At 39.4% G+C, this 17,113-nt stretch overlaps 1 protein-coding gene across 2 annotated transcripts in view; it reads left to right on the forward strand.

Annotated features, from left to right (window-relative positions):
• The window catches only part of NBEA (neurobeachin), a 763,707-nt gene that overhangs the window by 299,901 nt on the left and 446,693 nt on the right, over positions 1–17,113 (forward strand). For both annotated transcript variants that reach the window (XM_036249654.1, XM_036249655.1), the window contains exon 34: positions 13,798–13,925. In XM_036249654.1, coding sequence (XP_036105547.1) covers positions 13,798–13,925 — 128 coding nt within the window. The remainder of the gene's footprint in view (positions 1–13,797; positions 13,926–17,113) is intronic.

Below are 17,113 nucleotides of genomic sequence, written 5' to 3' on the forward strand. Positions count from 1 at the left end.
AGATTCTTATAATGGTTTATGCTTAAATAGTCTTTCTCATCCTCTGGTGTTAATGTTACTATAGATCCTACTTTTACATGTCTTGGTAAGATACAGTACATCACTACTGGTTTTGTTCCGGATAGTCAGTTCATTATCTATACAGCAATTAAAGATTCATTTCATATTTACTTTTTATCATTTCTAGTACTTTTAATTTGTATAAATAGAAGTTTATCTCAGGTATCATGATTTGTATACTTGAAGAACTTGCTTCAAATGTTCTTATAAGTCAACTACGTGAATTCTTTGTTTGGAAAAAAAGTTCTTATTTTACCTTAATTTTTGAAAGGTATCTTTGGCTAGGAAGAGAATCATAGGATGACATTTTTTATGTAAGTATAGTTGGTATACAATATTAAATGTGTTTCAGGTGTAAAATATAGTGATTTGACATTTATAATCAGTGTAATTGCCACACTGGTTCTAGTGATCTTCTGTCATGGTGCACACTTATCACACTATTATTGACTGTATTTTCCTTCACCCTTTCACCTCCCCTCAAACCCCACCCCTCTGGCAACTATCAGTTTGATCTCTGTTTGCATGATCTGTTTTCTTTCCTTTGTTTATTTTATATTTAGATTTCACATATGTGAACTAATACAATATCTGTCTTTCTCTATCTGTCTTATTTCACTTAGCATAATACTCTCTAGGTCTATCCTTATTGTCTCCAATGGCAAGATGTCATTTTCCTTTTTTATTGCTGAGTAATATCTTCTTTATCCACTCATCTCCTGATGGACACCTAGGTTGCTTTCATATCTTCGCTGTTGTAAATAATGCTTCAGTGACCATAGGGGTGCATATATCTTTCCGAGTTAGTATTTTCATTTTCTGCCCATAAATACCGAGAAGAGGAATTGCTGAGTCTTATGTTAATTGTATTTTTTGTTTCTTGAGAAATTTCCATGCTGATTTCCATAGTGACTGCAGCAGTTTGAAGACCCATCAGTACTACACAGTGGTTTGCCTTTCTTCCAACCTTGCCAGCACATATCAGGTGACTTTTTCATAAGAGCCATTCTGACAGGTGCGAGGTGCTATCTCACTGTGGTTTTGACTTGTGTTTTACTGATGATTAGTGGTGTTGATCATTTTTCTTGTCTGTTGATAATTGTATGTCTTCTTTGGAGAAATGTCTCTTTATGTCCTCTTCCCAGTTTTGATCAAATTGTTTTGTTGTTGTTGTTGTTGTTATCGAGTTGTATGAATTCCTTATGAATTTTGTATATCAACTCCTTATTTTACATATCATTTGTGAATATATTCTCCCATATGGTAGGTTATCTTTTTGTTTTGTTGATGGTTTTATTTGCTTAGCAGAAGGTTTTCAGCTTGAGGAAATTCCATTTGTTTATTTTTTGCTTTTGTTTCCCTTCGTTTGGGGGACAGATCTAAAAAGGTATTACTAAGACTATGTCATATAGTTTACTACCTATTTTTTCTCTAGGAGTTTTTTGGTTTCAGGCTCTTACATTTAAATCTTTAATCAATTTTGAGTTTATTTTTATAAACGGTGTAAGAGTGTGGTTTAGTTTTATTTTCTTGTATATATTTGTTCAATTTTTCCAATACCATTTATTGAAAAGACTGTAATTTCTTAGTATTTTTGCATTCTTTTTTTGAAGATTAAGTAACTATAGAAGCAAGAATTTATTTCTGGGTGCTCTATTCTTTTCCATTGATCTATGTGTCTTTTTTGTGTGCAAGTGCCATACTGTTTTGATTATTATAGCTTTGTAGTATATAAATCAGGGAGTGCAATGCCTCTGACTTTGTTTTTCTTTCTCGAGGTTGCTTAGGCTATTTGTGGTCTTTTGTGATTCCATAAATTTTGCATATTTATTCTAGTTCTGAAAAGAATGTCATTGGTATTTTGATAGGGATTGCATTTAAGCTGCAGGTTGATTTTGGCAATAAGGTCATTTTAGTGATATTAGTTTTTTTAGTCCATGATCTCTTTTAACCCATATACCCTGTGGTATATCCTTCTATTTATTTGGGTCCACTTCATTTTTTTTTTTTCCATAGTCTTATAGTGTTCAGAGTACAGGAATTTTACCCCCTTGGTTAAATTTATTCCTAGGTGTTTAATTTTTTTTGATGCAATTGTCAATGATATTGGTTTCATAATTTCTCCTTATGACCATTTATTATTAGTATATATAAATGTAATGGATTTCTGTACATTAATTTTGTATCCTGTTACTTTACTGAGTATATTTATTGTGTTAATTTCTTAGTGGATTCATTAGAGTTTTTCATTTATATCACCATGCCATATGCAAATATTGACAGTTTTTCTTCTTAAGAACCTTTCTAATTTGGATTTGGATGCCTTTTATTTATTTTTCTTATCTTATTGCTGAGGTTAGTCTTCCAAAACTATATTGAATAATAGTGGGGAGAGTGGACATTCTTGTTCTGTTCCTGATCTTAAGAGGAATAGCTTTCAGCTTTTCACCTTTGAGTATGATGTTAGCTGTGGGTTTGTCATATTGATGTAAGTTCCTCTACAACCACTTTCTTGACAGTTTTTAAAAAAATCATAAATGGATGTTGAATTTTGTCAAATGATTTTCTGCATCTGTTATGTTGATGTATCATATGAATTTTTGTGGATATTGAACCACCCTGCATCTCTAATACAAATCCCATTTTATCTTCGTGTATTTTGTTATTTTTTTACTCTATTGCTGAATTTATTTTGCTAGTATTTTGTTGGGAAATTTTACATATATGTTCATCAGGCATATTGACCCATAATTTTCTTTATTTGTGGTATTTTTGTCTGGTTTTGATAGTAGGGTAATGCTGGCCTCATAGAATGAGTTAGAAGCATTTCTTTATCTTCATTTTTTGGGATAGTTTGAGGATAGGTATTAATTTTTCTTCAAATGTCTGGTACAGTTCACCTCTGAATTGGTCTGTTCTTGGGCTTTTATTTGGAGGGATTTTTTTTTATTACTATTTCAGTTTCATTGCCAGTAATCAGTCTGCTCAGATTCTCTGTTTCTTCCTGCTGTAGTCTTGGAAGGTTCTGTCTTTCTAGAAATTTATCCACGTCTTCTAGGTTGTCGAATTTGTTGACATATAAGTATTTATAGTATTCTTTAATTATCTTTTGTATTTCTGTGGTATCAGTTGTAATTTCTCCTTACACCTTTCTGATTTTATTTATTTGGGCTCCCCCCACCCCGCTTTTTTTTTCTTGCTGGGCCTTGCTAGTGAGTTTTAATTTTATTTATCCTTTCAAAGAACTAGTTTTTAGTTTCAGTGATCCTTTCTAGTGCTTTTTTAGTTTCTATTTCTTTTATTTTCACTTTGATATTTATTATTTTTTCCTTCTGCTTACTTTGGTTTTTGTTTGTGTGTGTGTTTGTTTTCCTCTTTCCTAGTTTTTTTTTGGTATAAAGTTAGGTTACATTATTTATTTGGGATTTTTTTGCCTCTCAAGGTGGACCTGTATATTTATTAACTTTCCTATACAACTGCTATTGCTATATTTCATACATATTGTAAAGTTATGTTTTCATTTTATTTGTCTCAAGGTAGTATTTTGTTTGATTTCCTCTTTAATCCATTGGTTGTTCAGTAGCATGCTGTTTATTTTCCACGTATTCGTGTTTTAGTCCAGTTTTCTCACTATAGTTGATTTCTAATTTAATGTCGTGGTGGTGGGAAAATAAATGTGCTAAAATTTCAATCTTCTTGAATTTTGAGTTAGTTTTGTGGCCCAATACGTGGTCTATTCTGGAAAAATGGTTCATGTATACTTGAGAAAAATGTGTCATCTGCAATTTGGGGGTGAAATGTTCTATAAATGTCTATTGAGTTCATCTAGTAATATGTGGCCTTTAAGGCCATTATTTCCTTATCAATTTTCTGTCTGGATGATGTATTCATTGAAGTAAGTGGAGTTGTAGTTCCCAACTGTTATTGTATTACTGTTCATTTTTGGCTTTATGTCCATTAATATTTGCTTTATGTACTTGGGTGCTCCTACATTGGGTACGTAGATATTTACCATTTTATATCCTCTTCTTGGATTGACTCCTTTATTATTATGTAATGTTCTTTTTTGTCTCTTTGTAGATCATTTGTTTTAAAATCTATTTTGTCTGATATGAGTATTGCTACCTCAACTTTCTTTTTGTTTCTGTTTGCATGGACTGTCTTCTTCCATCCCTTCACTTTTTTTAGTCTGTGTGTGTCTTTCAATCCAAAGTGAGTCTTTTATAGCCAACATGTAGATGGATCTTTTTTTTTTAAAAATTCATTCTGCCACCCTATATCTTTGATTGGAGCATTTAGTTTGTTTATATTTAGAGTAATTATTGATAGGTATGTGCTAATTGCTATTTTGTTCATTCTTTTTGTTGTTGTTGTTGCAGTACTCTGTTCCTTTGTTCTTGGTCTCTTTCCTTTTATTTTGCAGATTTTCTTTCGTGTTTTGATGAGGTCCCTCTATTTTTATGTATTTTTGGTAGGTTTTGGTTTGTGGTTACCATGAGGTTTACACATAGCCATCTATATTAGCTATTTGAAGCTGATAGTTGGTTAATTTCAAATGCAACCAAAATGACTAAATATTTTTCCTGGCTCTCTTTATGTTTTGATGTCATGTTTTATAGCTCCTTATTTTGTGTATTCCTGAGTATTTATTGTAATTATAGCTGATTTTGATACTTTTGTCTTTTAACCTTTATAGTAGCTTTTTAAATGGTTGATTCTTTCCTGTATCTTATCTGTGGTTGAGACCTTTTCTTTCCTGCGTAAAGAAGGCCCTTTGCCATTTCCTGTGAACCAGTTTGGTGGCGCTGAACTCCTTTGGCTTTCACTGGTCTGGGAAGCTCTCCCTCTCAGTTCTGAGAGACAGCTTTGTGGGGTGTATGGGTACTGGTCCTAGGTTCCTTCCCTGTAAATCAGCTGATAGCCTGATGGGATTTCGCTTGTACGTGACTTGTTTCCTTTCCGTGCTTCCTAGGCCTGGATGTCTGTTTCCTCCCTCAGGTGAAGAATGCTTTCAGCCCTGCCGGGGTGGCTCAGTGGCTGAGCATCGACCCTGCGCCAGGAGGTCACCAGTTCCATTCCTGGTCAGGGCACATGCCCAGGTTGTGGGCCTGATCCCCAGGGGGGCGTGCAGGAGGCGGCCAGTCGATGTTCTCTCTCATTGATGTTTCTATCTCTCTCTCCTTCTCCCTTCCTCTCTCTCAAATCAATAAAGGGAAAAAAATGTTTTCAGGCATTATTTCTTTTTCTTTTTCTTGTATCTTTTTATTGATTTTAGAGAGGGTGGAAAAGAGACAGAAACATCAATATGTGAGATACATTGACCAGTTGCCTCTTTCACACACCCCACCTAGGGATTGAACCTGCAACCTAGGCATGTGCCCTGACTGGAAATTGAACCCCATGACCTTATAGTGCATGAGACAATGCCCCAACCAACTGTGCCATACCAGTGTAGGCTATAACTTCATTTTATAAAGAAAAAAATATTACCAAGAAATACTGATAACATGATGACCAATGATAGGCGGCAACTATATTAAGGGTTTTACATTTCTATTGCTGAGATTGAGTTTAAAAAGACATTTTAGTCAAGTGCCCACTGGGCAGAGATGTTACAACAGAAATACTTTAAAACCCAGTCATAGTTTGGCTTAAAGATTCAGTCATTTGTATATGGCACTGTCTCTGCATATTAATCAGTGCTATGCAGTTCATAAAAAGTTTCTGATCTGTGAAATTCTCTTTAAGTAGCACCTGGTATATACTCTAGTCTTTTTTAAAAAAAAAACGTATCTTTATTGGTGAATGTATTACAGATGTTCCTCACTTTTCCCCCATTGACCCCTCCTCCCCACTCCCATCCCCTCCTGCCTTTCCCCACACTGATGTCTGTGTCCATGGGTTATGCATATATGCATAGAAGTTCTTTGGCTTATTTCTTCCCTCCCCCACTCCCCCTTCCCTTTGAGGTTTGTCAGTCTAGCAATGAATCTGTACTTTTTAATCCCTCCACCTTTTTCACCCATTCCCCCAACCCCCCTCCCATCTGGCAACCAACAAAATGTTCTCTGTATCTATGAGAATGTTTCTGTTCTGCTTGTTCATTTTGTTTGTAGATTCAGTTGTTGATAGATATATATTCATTGTCATTTTGTTTGTTCATATTTTTGATCTTGTCCTTCAAGAAAACCCTTCAACATTTTATATAATAATGGTTTGGTAGTGATTTGTACCCCTAAGATGCGAGTGTTGGCATGCTTGAAGTTGTCCCAGAGGCTCCTTACGCTATCCTCATTTTTTTTGGAATTTTTTTTTTTTGCTGTTCTGATTGGGTGCTTTTTGCTTCCTTATATTCCCAATCAATGGTTTGCTTCTTGGCTTTACCTACTGTACTATTGAATCTTTAGCTTTTTCTTGTCTGGGAAACTCTTGATATGGCCATCGATTCTAAATGACAGCTTTGCAGGATAGAGTAATCTTGGTTGTAGATTCTTGCTTTTCATCACTCTGAATACTTCATACCACTCCCTTCCGGCCTGCAAAGTTTCTTTTGAGAAATCAGATGACAATCTTATGGGAACTCCCTTGTAGGTAACTAACTGCTTTTCTCTTGCTGCTTTTAAGATTCTCTCTTTGTCTTGAACCTTTTGCATTTTGATGATGATGTGTCTTGGTGTGGGCCTCTTGGGGTTCATCTTGTTTGGGACGCTCTGTGCTTCCTGGTCTTGTATGTCTGTTTCCTTCACCAAGTTAGGGAAGTTTTCTGCTATTATTGTTTCAAACAGGTTTTCAATTTCTTGTTCTCTCTCTTCTCCTTCTGGCACCCCTAAGATGCGAATGTTGGCATGCTTGAAGTTGTCCCAGAGGCTCCTTACATTATCCTCATTTTTTTGGATTCTTTTTTTTTCTTTTTCTGTTCTGATGGGGTGTTTTTTGCTTCCTTATATTCCAAATCAATGGTTTGCTTTTTGGCTTTACCTGCTCTACTATTGAATCTGTGTAAATTGTTCTTTATTTCAGTTAATGCCTCCTTCATTTCTGACTTGTTCTTTTTTATTCTCTTGAGGCCCTCACTAAGTTCACTGAGGTTCTCACTGAGTTCATTGAGCATCCTTATAAGCAGTATTTTGAACTCAGCATCTGTTAGGTTGCTTATCTCTATTTTGCTCAGTTCTTTTCCTGAAGTTTTGTTCTGTTCTTTCATTTGGGACCTGTTTCTTTGTCTCCTCATTTTGGCTGCCTCCCTGTGTTTGCTTCTATGTATTACTTAACGGGAGGTATGGGGGTATCTGAGACCAGATGCTACTTGTTTGAAAGAATTTAGGAAAACCTAAAGTAGGATCCAAGACAGGCCAATCCTATGGTAAAGCAGCAACTGGGAACAGCGTGGGTGGGCCTGAAAGTTCATGGGGCGGGGCCTCAGGGAATCACCAGGGCAGGGCTACCAGTGTGAGCCAGGTTGCTGGAGTCCCAGATATGGCGACTGTCTGCCGCCCCAGGGAAGGGCTCACCAAAGGAACAAAGGCCTCTGACAGTTCCGGAGAAAGTGCCCTCTCTAGCCCTCGCCCCAATGCCAGACAGGTCAGTTATTCCCTGTATGTCTCTGGGGCCTTTCAAGCTGCTTCCTTCATGCTGGAGCCTGGAGGTTGCGAGTCCAAGTAAGTCCGCGTGCGGGGCCTTTAAGGAGCTGCCTGGGGCTCCAGAAACCTCAGCCTCCCTGAGCCTCAGTTCCAACTAATTTTCCAGCCAGAAGTGATGGGGATCCTCTTCCTGGCACTGGGACCCTGAGCGGGGCGCCTGGTGTGGGACGGGGACCCCTCAGTCCTCAGGGAGGACCTTCCCAGCCAGGTGTCCTCCTGATTTTTATCCGCCACACGTGGGTGTGGGACCAGCCCGTCCCCTCTGCCCTCCTGCCAGGCTCCATGTGGCTGCTGCTTTAATCCCGTAGTTGTAGGACTAACATTCAGCTCCGTGTCAGGCGGTTCTGAAGGATGGTTGTTCTGTAGTTTCCTTGTACCTTTGATGTGGTGCTGGAAGGACGCTGCACCCCTCTGACTTCCTGGGCTTGGCCTGGGCTCACCCACATGACACATGACCAGGGTCGTCTTCCTGTCGTGACTCACACGGCCTGGTTTTCACTGGCAGAGCCACTTCCCCCACGTGACACGCCTGCTCGCAGTCCCAGGGCCCCGCGGGCCTCCCGGGCAGCGTCACTAGTCACTAGCCTGCCACCCTCTCCTTCCCGACGCGTCCCCGGGGTGTCCGGCTGTTCCTGCTGCCCGTGGCTGTGGGGCACACTGCCCCCTCCCCCCGTTGTTATATATGTACATGTGTTTTTCTCTCCCCTTCCCCCTCCCATTCCCTCCCCCTCCCCCTCCCCCCCCCGCGCACTGGCGCACTGGCCCTCGGAGGCAAGGGGCCCTCCGTGTCCTGACAGCAGTGCTCCTGCTGAGGGCGCGCCCCGCCCGGCCCCCCCAGTCCTCGAACTCTGCAGGGGGCAGGGCTCTCTCCCAGGGGGCCTGGATGGCCCTCCACAGTGTCTTCTACAGGACTTCTTAGACATAATATCGTAAAATTGTTGTTTAGTAGGAAGAGTTTTACTTCTTCAGTTTTTATGTCACTTATTTAAAACACAGCCTTCTTTATATTACTCGGTTTGTTGTTTTGTCTCAGTTAGATGACATTTTCTTTTTAAAATTCATTTTATTTTATTTTTTCAACACCGTTTATCGCCTCTGTTCCCTCCTCCCCCGCCACCCGTCCCTTCCGCCCCCTCTGTCGCGACGCTGTTGTCCCGTCTGTGAGTTCTCCCTTCTTCTCTGGTTTTTCTTCTTTGCTCAAATTGACATACATTCTGCACCTTACATTTTTTATTTTATTATAGGTAATGTTAATGTCATTTTATTTGACTGTTTGTCTAGAAAATAGAGAGTTGTTCCATATCAGTTTCTTTCCTTCCTTTCTCCCTACAAAACATGCAGTTAGCAGTTTTCAGAAAATGTGCTCCCGAGAAACTTTCATGATTATCTCAGGACAGCCCCGCATCACAGTTCTTGACCTGAGAAATGGTATTTCAAATGTAGTTTACATGTAAAGAGCAAACTCACAAAGGAATTCCAGTTAGGCTTAATTTCTTAGTCTTTTGCAATTTTATCTACTTTCTTAACAAGTATATCATTCACTTGAAAATGTATATGATTCTGTTAAGAAAGAATAAGGAGAAAATCTCAGTTTTTGTTTTAAAGGATCTTGGGGAAATAAAATAAGCAAGAATTTTTTCAGTTTCATGTTTTGCTTAGTGGCTGCTAAAAAGTTACAGTGTAGGCAACTGTTTATCAGTAAGTTCTAGCCTCAGATCTGATCTGTAGGGTGCACTCGACTCATCAGCTGTCTGGTATGTTTACGCTTTATACCAGAAGTTCGGTGAAATATGAACAGAATATTTAAAGTCAGTGTCCATTACTAGTCATAGTAAGTGATTGAGAATTTAACTTTACAGTGTATGGTTTTGCTGTCATTAATACTTCCGAATCTTTCCTTTGCATTGATCTTACTTAGATCAGTCCACTGATCTCTGCCTGACTTTCCCAATTTATGTAGGAGCATTTGATTAATAAAACTGTGGAAATCACTAATGGAATACTTCCCTTTATATCTGAGCCATATCTCTTAGGTGCATTGCTTAAGGGTACATGATTACTGATTTTCATTCCAGATTTTATTTTTATGTACACCTATTATTTTACATGATATAAGAAATGAATGACAAAATTTAAGATCTTTAACATACAAAATTAAATTTTTAACTGTCTATTATATTTTGACATTATGCTAGGGACCTAGGCGAATACAGAAAGTTAAAATCAGAAGCACATAGAAATTGTGACATCATGACGTGGTGCAAACACAAGACTCTTCATTAAAGTGCAGCTCACAGTGTGAGCAGTGTCCTAAGTAAAACTAGAATCATTGTGTCTTTCTAGAATTATAGAACATATGACATTTGAGAATAATCGACACTGATGTGAAAGCAGACTTTAGAAAACAGGCGACACCTGTCTTACCTTTTTCTGTCGATTCGTGTATTTATAATCACCTTGGCCTTGTATGTCTCCAGGTCATTACACTTGGTAACATTTGATAATCATTGCAGCCATGAGTTTTAAAAACATTTTTTTCTCCCACGAGTTAATTATATCTTTAGTCAAATAAATTTCTTAAAAATCTATAAATTTATGTAAATGAGATTTCCTTAATACAGGAAAAAAAAAACAATAAAGAATGTTTTTTTTTTTAAAAAAAAAAACAGAATAATAAACTGTTATGTTTTAAGTCATATTGTTTTAATCCAGGCATTGGATCTTTAGAATTTCATTTAAAACATTATTTTCTTTGAATGTTTTGTTTTCCTGTAGTTGGTAATTTTGTTAGAATCCTTGATAAATTTCTCATCTTGTAACAGGGATTTTCTTTGTGGAAATCAGTAATTGTCTTTCTTAAACAAATTTGCTTTTACTATCAAGAAAAGTAGCCAAAGTCAAACAAAGTCACAGCCTCAGTACGTGGCTGAGGGATGAGGGGTGTGGGGTGGGAGAGAGCCTGGTGGCGGGGACGCGTGGCCCCTGGTCCAGGCCCACAGCGGGGCTGCAGAACCCAGGCAGAATTATGCAGGGCTAAGGTTACACCTCACTCACGAGCGCGGGTATCCTTCTAGCGCCCTTGTGTATTTCTGGGTGGGAAATGCCGGAGCCTGAATGTTTTCTTTCTTGAAGAAATGAGAATAAACTTTCAAATAAAACTGAAAAGTTATTACTTAGTCTTTTACCTAAACTGTGCTAATTTTTCTTACAAAATAATTTTTCACAGAACTTTTTTTTTCTGGTATATTTTTATAGTAAAAATTATACTGAAAATGAAATTAATAACTCATTTATTTGTATAGTACACAAGGCCAAGGAGTATTCCCTTGTTCATTTTTTAAAAAGATTTTTTTACATGTTATTAGATAAATTTTTCATATATGCCTTGCAATTGAGAAACGGGAGTTTTTATTGTTTTGCTCAGATGAGAATTGAAATAAAAGTATAGGCACACTTTCTTTTTAAAACAAATTGGGGATTATTTGGTAGGTGCTGGAGGTGGGTATAAAGCTAAGATTTGTGTTCATACCATTTCCTTTGAGAATTTAAATTATGTGAAGATGAAGATCACATACATTGTTTACTTCCCTTTAAAATACGCTGTGAGTAATCTATCAATATTGACAACAACAAAAAGAACTGTTTTCTTCATGCGAAAAGGTGATGAGACTTCTCCACATAGATTCTGTTATTGTTTGAGAGAGAAATCTGGTTGTAATATTTGATAATGATTTTTTGTACTTAAAAGCCTTGGCCTTCTGGTGGGTAAAATGCTACATTTTTGGTCTCCTATTAGAAAATTAAAATTATGGTTGCAGGGTGATATGTGTAAACATCATTTAATATTCTATTAAATTTTATAACGGAATAGTGGTGAAAAATCTTATTATAGATATTCACTCTCTGAGAGATGTCTGTTTTTATCCATAACTTAAGTCAAGGTAATTGATACATACTATTTACATGCAAACATGTACTTAGTTGCTTTAATTAGTTTCCATTTTGTATTTAACTAATCTCCAAGAACAGTGTTTTTGAAATTTTGAAGTCTCTAAATCATATATAAACCTGTAAAATATGGAAAAAGTTTTAAACTAGGGAAAAAAATGTTCCTGGATTTAATTAAATAACAGTATGCTACAATCCAGTACTATAACTATGATGTGAACCATTATACATCTCGAATTTTTCTAACATAATTTTACTCTCACTAATTAATCTTAAATAAAAAGAAATGATTCACTCAGAATTCAACTGCAGAAACAAACAAGAATAATTATATCTAGATTTTTCTCCTTTTCAGAGGTTTGTGCTTACCATTCTTACTTACGTTTTCTTGGTAGAGGGGATCACTTTAGCGGGGAGAATCATAGGAAATGGCCGTGAAGAAGTAGAGGGAATGAATGAAATAGTGGATCCAAAACAGCACTTATATCTACATTCACTAAAAGTCAGAAATAACTTAAAATTATTCTGTGACTTTGGGTAGCCTTTTTATTGCTAACTCTTTTGTCACAGTGTACTGGGATTAAATCTTTGCATTGAAACAGTTATTCTGGAAGTGTGTTTCCTAGATTCAGCAGTGTTAGACCACCTTAGAATTTGTTACAAGCGCAAATGCTCACAGTACCCCCAGACCTGCTGAATCAGGAGCCCTAGGGTGGGGTTCTAGGAGTCTGTGTTCAAACAAGCCTTGCAGGTATTCTGATCTACGCTGAAGTCTGAGAATCATTATCTTAAAGCAGGGCTTGCTTAGGGCATAACAGCAGGGGAGAATATAGAAAACTCTTTATCTTCAGCGAGTCTGCGAAGGCCTGCCCAAACTCTTTCTTCCTGCCCACAGCTGGTCCTCCAGAATACTGTCTCTAAGTGATTGTGCAGGTACTTGCATCTGAGTTTCCTCTCTGAGTTCTCCTTTCTCTAAGGCCATCAACTCAGAGAAAATAACATTGACTACAAGTGTTATTGGTAGGGCTGTATGTACACAAAGGACTCGGATCATTCTGTTTTCAAAAGAGGAAAGAAGGTATCCTAGATTATTTTCTAATCCCTATTTAATTGCTTTAAAAAAGATGCAGTAGTTTAGTTTTTAATATTTGTAATATGTTGCAAATTATTCTATGATTAATTACATTTTTGTCATTATGTTTTCCTCATGTGTAACAAAAATGTTACCAAGTGTTGTGGCAGAACTTTTATTATTTTGAAGTATTGTTTAATTCCTTACTGTACATGTTTTCTGTGTGAGAGAAGGGAGTGGTCATCTAATATCATATTATTAAACTGAATTTTAAAAATATATTAGAGTCATATTTTGTAAGAGTAAATATAGGTGTGTTTTATTCCAGTTATAAGAGCTAGTACTATTGATCTCTCACTGTGTCCAGGTACTTTTCTATGGATTTTACATGCCTTGACTCACTTAACTCTCACTGAGTAGTGACTATGATCATCATCCTCATTGTTCAGACAGCATATGGTAGAAGCAGCATTCCACTCCCAGCAGCCTTACTCCAAAACAGTGTTTATATTTTCCTGAGCAGGATTACTTTCTTTACCTATTTTTTTTCCTTTACATATACTACTCAGAGTGCTTTTAAGAATGTCCGACAGTGCTTATGTATGGGCATACAACTTAAAACTCAATAGTCAACAATATAAATAATAATACAGGGACTGGTAAATAAAACCAAGTGGGCTTATGAAATGGAACATGCCTACTTTATTAAAGCAATTCAGTTATATTACACCAAATTCCCATGTCCCCTTCTTTGTGAGATCAAGAGTGAATTCTTTGTAATTGGCACAGTGTAGTTGGTGTTCAAAAACTGTTTTCTCTGAGGGGTCCTGAAGCTCCTAGAACAGTGGGTCACATCTGTGGTCCTGGCAGGTTACCAAACCCCAGCTCCTTTCGCCATAGACTCATCCGATTTATGATGGTGTGAAATTGTACCATGTCCCTTCTACACGTAGTGCTGCTATTCAGTGGGTTCGCTTTGGAATTTTACCATTTCAGATATTTTAATTTAGAAGTAAAGTTTATTTCACTTTTTATTTTGAATTATATTTACTAGTCTTTATGTCTTAATTTCAACAGCATCACTGCAAAACTTGAAAGAGCTTTAGAAAAAGTTGCTCCTCTTCTTCGTGAAATTTTTGTAGACTTTGCCCCATTCCTATCTCGTACACTTCTTGGCAGTCATGGACAAGAGCTATTGATAGAAGGTATGATTTCTCTCTATATTCTAATTATTTTAGTTTCCTGTAATGTTTCTATTGCTTGTGACATAATTTATAATTCTAGAGGAATATATATTGCCAAAAGAATATAAAGACATTGTTTCCACAAATTGCAATAATGCTTTCTCCTTGTTCATTTTAAAAAAAATAACGTGTGTACAGTCCTCGTCATTGCTCGGCTCCCCACAGAGTGAAGAGCTTGGAGAGTGTGGGATGGGACGCTCTGGCCCTGTGCTCTGATGCCCGGGGCCCCTGCGCATCCCGCACTGGGGGTGTTTCCTCCGAGCGCCAGGCTTCTGATTCACAACCTTGTTATATGAGAATCCTTAACTGAGAAAATGTAAAGAAATACTTGAGTGGGAAGTGATGAAGCTGTTGTCTTTTATTCAATACCACTTAAATGGAGTGAGAAGCAACAAGGTCAGTGACCTCTTGCAGAGATTTAATTTATGCACTTGTAATAGGGGAGTAGCTTTGAAAAAATGTTATCTGGAGCCTCGTTTATTTTTAAAAAGTGTTCTTTTACCAATATTCCTGAAATTCAGCGAGGGGCACTCGATGCCCAGCTGCTCTGTGAGTGAGGAGGGCCTGGGCACCACGGTGGGTGTGGGCGTCTCATGCGCGTGTTTGCTGTGGGAGGGTCTCCTCTCCCCGTGGTGCCCTGGCCTCCGCGCTCTGCAGTGTCTCTGTTAGCGGACAGACATCTAGTCACTGGACGAGTTTAGGTCCTGTTCCACCCCTTTCTCAGCGCTAGGACCTTCGGAGACTACGCTGCCATTCTGTCCTTTAGCTCCGTTCCGTAAGATGCAGCCAGTGACAGCTCCTCCCTCGGGGCTCTGGGGATCTCACAGCACGGTGCTCACTCTCCATTAGACATTCCGAGTTCCTGCTGTAGGCAAGTGCTGCCTTAGGTACTCGGGTGCAGTAACTAACAGACAGAGACCCCTGCCCAAGGAGCTCACACTCAGGAGAGACGACGAGCGAGCATTCAGTGTACGTGTCACTCAGACAGAATACTAAGTGCTGGTGGCCGCTGTGTAGAAGGGTGAGCGCTGCGCCAGTGACGGGGTGACAGAAGCGGCTAGACTGCAGTTTTGAACAGGGGGGTGGACTCTGAATGGGCAGTAGTAAAAGTCCCTCCGGGCGGAGCGTCAGAGGAGGTGAGCCCGGCTCCTGGACGGTGCCTTCGGAGAGGGCAGCCCGCGGACCCTGCGGCAGGTTCCTTCTAGTCGGACAGACACTTGGTAACTGTTATTGAAAATGTGAATGTAGGATATTTCCGTACTCTCTGAAGATCTTTTGTTTTTTTATGTTTATGTGTATCTTTTCCCCTAAAACGACGTGACAGACTTACCGTGGACGCTCAGGTTACCGGGAGTTACTAGAGTGAGCGCAGGACAGTCCTGGCCGGCAGGCTGGTCGCAGGGCCCGCGCCGGCGCCGAGGCCGGGCACAGGCGGCCTGGTTCCCGGCAGCCACGGCGAAGGAGGCTCTGTTTCCACCCAAAGGCCCACATTGTCGGTTCCTGAGGGACCATTTGTGACACTTGCTGCAGGTGACTTTCTACCTGCTCCATGTTGGCAACTAAACACCCCATCTGTAGCCCTTTCGGGCGGCGCCGGCGGACACCCCTGTTGCTCGTCTTGGCCCAGCCCTTGGGAGCAGGTAGGGGAAGCGGCTGGGAGGCAGGAGGACTCCTCGGGCTGCTCTGCACTTACCTCCTGTTCTGAGTGGACTTGAACGCGCATTAAGAATATGCCCCTTGAATTTTTAAAAGGCGACTGTGCTAAAAAGGGAACATTGGTACAAGGTATATATTGAAAGTTCACTTTGTGTTTACTGGGCAAAATGCAGTTTTATTTTACAACTTTTCTACATCCGAAAATACAACCTCATTTTACTATATAAAATATATATCCTGTTTTTAAGACTATGTGGACATAATGTTCATATTCTTTTTTGTATTGAAATGATTTTTCTTAATAAAATGATAGTAAATAGTTCATCTTAGGTTTTGAGGTTTGTCTTTTAAATACCGTTACTTGGCGAAAGTGACAACCCTAAACTATGCTCCTTCAAACTTCTGCCAGTTTACACAATTCAGAAATCTAGAAACCTCTGCCGTATAACAGAACGATACTCGGTCTCCCTCACGATTCATCATAACCATCTTCTCAGCCCCGTCCCAGCCTCTTCCGCAGAAGACATTCTGCACACGCAGCAGCTCCTTCTGCACACCCGTCTCCTCCCTGTCCCACATCCGTCTCCTCTCCCTGTCCCCAATCCGTCTCCTCTCCCTGTCCCCACATGCGTCTCCTCTCCCTGTCCCCACATGCGTCTCCTCTCCCTGTCCCACATCCGTCTCCTCTCCCTGTCCCCACATCCGTCTCCTCTTCCCGTCCCCACATCCGTCTCCTCTTCCCTCTTCCCGTCCCCACATCCATCTCCTCTTCCCTCTTCCCGTCCCCACATCCCTCTCCTCTTCCCGTCCCCACATCCCTCTCCTCTTCCCGTCCCCACATCCCTCTCCTCTTCCCGTCCCCACATCCGTCTCCTCTTCCCTCTTCCCGTCCCCACATCTGTCTCCTCTTCCCATCCCCCAGATGATTCTCCTCTTTGAGTCTGGCCTCAGGTTTCTTATGCCAAACCAATTATTCCTTCTCTCTGTGGTCCTGTGCCATTTTATTTATACACTATTAATAAAATTATTTTTCACTTGTAAATAGAATTTTATTGTGTATATTAACATCGCCTAACTTAGATTCTGGTCCATAATATTCAGTATTATTTTTTCTTGTACTTGAATAGAAATTATATTTTTTGCTAATAATTTTTGATAAAAGTAACTTTTAATATGAGGCAAGATATTTACATTCTAATAATTTTATCCCATGTGCTCAAAAACCGGGACTCCCGTTAGTAACGGTGGTCTGGGTGTAGGAGAAGCACACGCGTGCACACACTGTGCTGGGTGACAGGGACGCGAGGGATGTGAGATGGCGATGCGTGTGCATGCTTGAGGCGTGTGCACACTCCCCCGCGGTGCCTGCTGTCTGCCTGCACACGGGGCCGGATCGGCACTGGAGGAAGTTAACTTCGAGCACTGGTGTTTCCAGAGCTGGGGCAGGAAATGTTCACGAATCACCTGCAACGTTTGGTGATGCCAAAACCAAG

The sequence above is a fragment of the Molossus molossus genome, unplaced genomic scaffold, assembly GCF_014108415.1.
Source record: "Molossus molossus isolate mMolMol1 unplaced genomic scaffold, mMolMol1.p scaffold_m16_p_9, whole genome shotgun sequence".
In the NCBI taxonomy this organism is placed as follows: domain Eukaryota; kingdom Metazoa; phylum Chordata; class Mammalia; order Chiroptera; family Molossidae; genus Molossus; species Molossus molossus.